The sequence below is a fragment of the Dipodomys ordii genome, unplaced genomic scaffold, assembly GCF_000151885.1.
Source record: "Dipodomys ordii isolate 6190 unplaced genomic scaffold, Dord_2.0 Scaffold74, whole genome shotgun sequence".
Classification (NCBI taxonomy): domain Eukaryota; kingdom Metazoa; phylum Chordata; class Mammalia; order Rodentia; family Heteromyidae; genus Dipodomys; species Dipodomys ordii.
Window position 1 is genome coordinate 324,004 of NW_012267290.1, and position 5,602 is coordinate 329,605.

At 51.4% G+C, this 5,602-nt stretch overlaps 2 protein-coding genes across 2 annotated transcripts in view; both read left to right on the forward strand.

Moving 5' to 3' along the window:
• The window catches only part of Ephx2 (epoxide hydrolase 2, cytoplasmic), a 23,946-nt gene extending 22,796 nt beyond the window's left edge, over window positions 1-1,150 (forward strand). The window contains exon 19 of the mRNA XM_013024263.1: window positions 81-1,150. Within this exon, the coding sequence (XP_012879717.1) occupies window positions 81-159 (79 nt within the window). The 3' untranslated portion in view covers window positions 160-1,150. The remainder of the gene's footprint in view (window positions 1-80) is intronic.
• A 592-nt stretch (window positions 1,151-1,742) lies between these two features.
• Adam2 (ADAM metallopeptidase domain 2) overlaps window positions 1,743-5,602 on the forward strand; it is a 43,352-nt gene continuing 39,492 nt past the window's right edge. Inside the window, exon 1 of the mRNA XM_013024189.1 lies at window positions 1,743-1,923. Coding sequence (XP_012879643.1) covers window positions 1,743-1,923 — 181 coding nt within the window. The remainder of the gene's footprint in view (window positions 1,924-5,602) is intronic.

Sequence of the window (5,602 nt, forward strand, 5' to 3'; positions counted from 1 at the left end):
CTGGCTTGGTCACTTGCTTCGTGTGCTCGGTGAGCTCAGTGAGCCCCGACTGGGTGAGTGGACCTTGGTTTTCCCTCCAGGCCTGCGGAGTTGAACCAGATCCTCATTGAGTGGCTGGATGCTGAAGTCAAGCACCTGCCGGTGGTCTCCAAGATGTAGCCGGTGGCTCATTCCCTGCAGTGCTCACACTCTGCATGGGACTGAAGGAGGGCTCTTGTCCGGATGTGGCCTTCACTTCACCTCTTGTAACCCGCAGCATTGCTCTCAAGGGGTTGGACAAAATGGTTCTCTTGAAGTCCTTCAAAGACGCTGTAATTTTAGATCTAGGAGGAATCGTGTGTGATTAGTACTCTGGGTATAATTGCATCTTCCACTGAGCTCTCACAACCATTAGTGCCCTGACAGGACAGAGCGGGGACAGCCCAGCGTGATTTGTCTTTGACCAGTGTTTTGCAAGAAAATTTGCAGTTCATTTTGAAGCACCTGAGCAGAGATTAGGAGCCTTTGTTCAGTAGAGCTTAGACTAGGGAGCTCCTGCTCTTTGTGTCCGTGGAGCATCACGGCGGTAGTTCTGAGAAGCTGGCACAGCTCTGTGCATGCCCTGTCTGCCCTTGCGCTGCTCTGCGGGCTTCTGCCAGGATGTGGTGGTCTGTGGCAGCCATCAAGGTCGCCCGGGCCCCTCCTCCCTGCTCCCCCACGGGCTTTGCTCCTGTCCTGATGCATAATTTGTGCACTTGAAGTGTGTGGTGGGACTGAGACTCTAAGTGGATGTTCAGATGCCCTGTGTGGCGAGCATGCGCCGCCTCTGGGGTTCGGTGCTAGTCTCACTCTGCCTTCTCTTTTAATGGGTCTTATTTGGGCAACTGGGTCTTGAAGCAAGCTAAATTAGGGACACTTAGGGACGGCAACGCAGAGCCAGGAGCTAAGAATAAACTGTATTCGTGGGTGACTTGAAGTCTCGCACTCCTCATTTGGCTAGAACAGCAGTTCTTAACCTTGCAGCACTGATTTGCCCGGAGTTGTAGATAAGCACACCCTGGGTGGCTATCCCAAGAGAAATTCATACTTGGATTAAAAGGAGACCTTTTAATAAATAAAGAGCCCCTAACTATGGATGTTTCTGCCCTGAATAAATAACTTTCTGAAAGCAGATCATCAGTTCATAAGGCCTGGTATCTGTGAATTGATCAGTGATCAGAACATGGGCTATAATTAAAGGAAGATTCCCCTAGCCAATGGCTAACAGTGCGGTGGTCACGATGCAGAAATGTGCAGGGGAGAGACCACTGCACCCCTGGATGGATTTGAGCTGCACGTACACCCTTCGTGAAGGACTCGGCACTCTCCAGTGCCCACACTGCCAACTTAGCAGAATGGGGTGTGTGTGTGTGCGCGCGCACAAAGAGGTTACAGTCCCCTAAGTCAGGTTGAGCACACTGCTGGCGTGGCTGCCACAAGTACAGCACAAACTCGCTCTGCCTTCTGGGAACCTCCTGGATCTGAACGGGTCCCGGTGCTGGTGAGTCTCGCTCTGACTCCTGCAGTCCTCCTTCCTCTGCCCTGCTTTGGGCACCAGGGTTCTGTAGTCGCTTCTAACTGTACCCCCCCCCCACACAGGGCTGGGTCGGGAGCGCTGCAGGTCCGATCCTCCCAACTGCCTCCCAGATACGGCACCGGCACGCTGGGATCCTCTGGGATCTGCTCGGATTCTGGCTCCACCACTGCCTGATTCCCACTGCAGCATGGCCATCCTTGTACCCTGCAAATACCCCATGGGCCCTCCCTGGCCCTTCAGGGCTCTGCTTCCTTTCGTCCGGAGTCTCTCAGCTGCTACTACCCCTGTTCCTCCAGCACAGGGCGTTCACACCCAGCCCTCTGGCTGCCTGTGGAGGAAGCGTCTCCCCGGGGATGTGCTCAGTCAACGTGAGCATTCACTGGCCAGGGAACAAGGGCATGTGTGTTCCTGTGTGTGAAGAAGGCTAAGACAGAAATGTTAACCAGATCTGACATGTGCCACCTCCGATCCTTCCGGGAACCAGATAACATGCCCCAGGTCATTTGCCAGTACAATCCGAGGCTCTGATTCCAAAGGCTGAGCTCTTTCCATCAAAAGTCTCCGCTTTAAATATGGAGGTGGACAAGCGGAGTTGGACATCTCATCTGCTGCTTCCTTGCTACGTGACTTTGAGAAAGGGCGCTGTGCTTCATTCAGTGCCCTCGCCTATACCATTAACAGGAGCGAATGCTCAGGGGTTATTGGTGTTAAATATGTTAATATATGCAGAGTTTTAGAGGCATGCCAAGAGAAGGAAGGGTTGCAGAAGGACTAGCTGAGGTATTTCTAGCTTGTCCTGGGACAAACCCAGAAGGGCTTTAAATTTCGAGCCATGCCTCTGTCGTCACCATCTCTGTCTGTTAAAAGTCTCGTTTGAAAGGCAAATACAGGACCTAAGGGAACAGCTACATGCCCCAGCTAGCATTGTTTTGCTAGCTGAATATGTCTAAATTCTTTTGTAAGAGAAGAATCTTCAAACATTCTGCATTAGGAGCATAAATAGGGAAATCTATTTTCTGTTGGCTCAAGTTCAAATATTCTGACGATTCCTTCAAGCCATCAAAAATGCCTCCTAAAACCTACTCTTCCGGCAACCGAGAACCCAGTGGATCAATTCTGTATCATTGTAACAAAAGTAACCAGCCACACACCACTGAAGGTCCTGTGAGGTGCCAGGGGAGAAAAGATCTTTAGATTGTACAAGAAAATACTAAAATTGGAGTCAGAGTTTTGGGTGGAGGGCCCACCCCAGGAATTCCACATGTCCAATCTGGCCCTTCAGCCCATCGTGCCAAATAACCAGCTGAGAACAAGCAGAGAAAGGCTTACTGCCTGGCCAAGACTGTCTGGGAAGGGACAAAATAACCATGTCAGCCCAGCTTTGGGGTACAGACATACACGGCAAGATTAAATAATTTTAGTTAGGGTATATTCGTGCTCACTAGACAGTCCTAGTCAAAGTATGGTCTGTTTGGTCATGATCTCAGACCTGATTTTGAGAGTGGTTCTGGAGAACTAGTAACCTCACCTGAGAAGAGCAACTACTCAGGACTAGCAAGTCACTCTTGTTGTGGCAGGGAGGGGGGTAAGGGGGCTCTAACCTCTAGAGGCTCTATTTTTTTTTGCTAGTCCTGGGGCTTGAACTCAGGGCCTGGGTACTGTCCCTGAGCTGCTTTTGCTCAAGGCGAGCACTCTACCACTTGAGCCACTTCTGGCTTTTTCTGTTTCTGTGGTACTGAGGAATCGAACCCAGGACTTCATACATGCTAGGCAAGCACTCTACCACTAAGCCACCTTCCCAGCCCTGCTCTTTCTTTACTCGAGGGCAGGTTTACTCCCTTCCACGTACAGTCACTACCACTAGTCCTGTCCTTCCTGGACTCCCAGGTGATGGCAAAGGGACCCAGAGAGCAATGGCAGGTATTCATGTCATGTTCACTTGTTGGTTCACACGATGAAGCTCATCCATCTACGGTGTCTAATGTTAGATATGGCTAGAGAATGTACTCTGAAGACCGGTGAGCTTCTTTGAACCAATACAATTAGATTCTCATAAAAGAGGGGAAAGGGAGTCCATAAAATTAAAACTACTAGCTGGGCTCTGGTGGCTTAAGCCTGTAATTCCGGCTACTCAGGAGGCTGAGATCTAAGGATCTCAGTTTGAAGCCAGCCCAGACAGGAAAGTCCATGAGACTCTTATCTCCAACAAAACTACTAAAAAAGGAAGAAAAGATAATAAAGGAAAGAAAGCCAGAAGTGGTGTTGTGGCTCAAGTGGTAGAACGCTAGCCTTGAGCAACAGAAGCTTGGGGACAGGGCCCAGGCCCTGAGTCCAAACCCCAGGACTGGCACACACACACACACACACACAACATTAAAACTACTTTCCCCCTAAAAGCAATAAAATAAACAACAAAAACACCCAAACCACTGCAGCTAGCCAAGAACCACCCTATTTCATCACAATGGGGAAAATAAAGGCCACTGCTTTTAAACATTTGGCAACCATCTAGAGGATACTTCTCACCTCTGCTCACACCTTACCACAGGAATCAGGCCAAGACATAGACTTGCTAATGTGCCAAGGACGGGAGTCGTGTGGGCTTTTGTGCTGCAGTGTTTCCTTCCACGAGTGAGTCCACTAAATGCCAACAAAGAGGAAGCAGGAGGGATGCGCCTTGCTGATCAGATCGACTAGCCATTCCTGGTGGCACGTGGCCTGGTCCACCCCCTCTCTGTTTCCGTGGCTTGGCCTCCTTGGTCTCCCGGCTCTGTGGCCTCATTTGCTCATGGATGGTCGGGATTAGAAGCACTGAAGAAGACCTGGATCCACAGAGTCGGGCAGGGTCGCAGGGCTGGCGGCCACGAGCCTCTCAGAATATCTAGACCCATTCTTCCCAACTTGTCTGCTTTAGTTTGGGTCCTGAAACCTACTGCACATGCTGCCGTTGAGTATTGTGCTGAAAGGAAGAGTGGAGTTTAAAAGTCCCCCCTCAATAACCACAGGAAATACAAGGTTCTACTTGGCTGTCAGGGCCGGGCTGTGCCAGCCCATGCTGGGCTCTCCCGATGCTCTGTGGGGAGCCCAGTCATCTTGTCAAAGCCTGAGTTCCGCCTCTGTTCTCACCGCAGACTCTGCTCCTTTCATTGAATTTTAATATCGATGGTAAGAAGCTTATGAATATCTCCACACATTCAAAAGAACATGTCTGAATCTTGAAAGGTTAAAGTTTGAGGCAGTGACCACGTGTTGCTTGTTTCTGTCTAGCAAAGCACCACGTGGTGGTAATCAAAACACCTGGTTGTGTGCCTATATAAGACCTGCAAATGCTTAGCTCGGGGCTCTCCTGGGCTCTGCTGTGTCGGAGTGTAGGACGAGGCTGAGCTGCAGCCCATTTAAATAAAACAGCTGTAGAGTCTGACTCTCGGTGGTCTTCTTGGGGGGGGGGGCGGTCCTTTGACCTTGGCGTAACAATCTGACCGTGGTATGCTCAAACAGTTGTTAAAGGTGAAAACAAGTTCTCAAGTTTTGTTCATTCACTATATCCACAAAGGAAGTCTTACCAAGAATATGTGAAGCCGGGGGCAGGAGCTCACACCTGTCATCCTAGCTATTCAGGAGGCTGAGATCTGAAGATCATGGTTCAAAGCCAGCAGGGCAGGAAAGGCCTTGAGACTCTTATCTCCAGTTAATCACCAGAAAACCGGAAGTGGCTGCTGTGGCTCCTGTGGTAAGTGCCTGCCTTGAGCTGAGGAGCTGAGGGACAGTGCCCAGGCCCAGAGTTCAGGCCTGGCAACCACCACCACCAGGCTGGACGTGGGGGTCCCCAGGCTGGACCCCCATCCACAGGCCGGATTCCCCCACCCCTCCACAGCCCAGACTGCCCCCCCACCTGTCCCCAGGCCAGACCCCTGTCCACAGGCTGGACCCCCATCCCCCCAGGCTGGACCCCATCCCCAGGCTGGACACCCCCGTCCCCAGGCCGGACCCCTGTCCCCAGGCTGGACACCCCCGTCCCCAGGCCGGACCCCTGTCCACAGGTTGGAG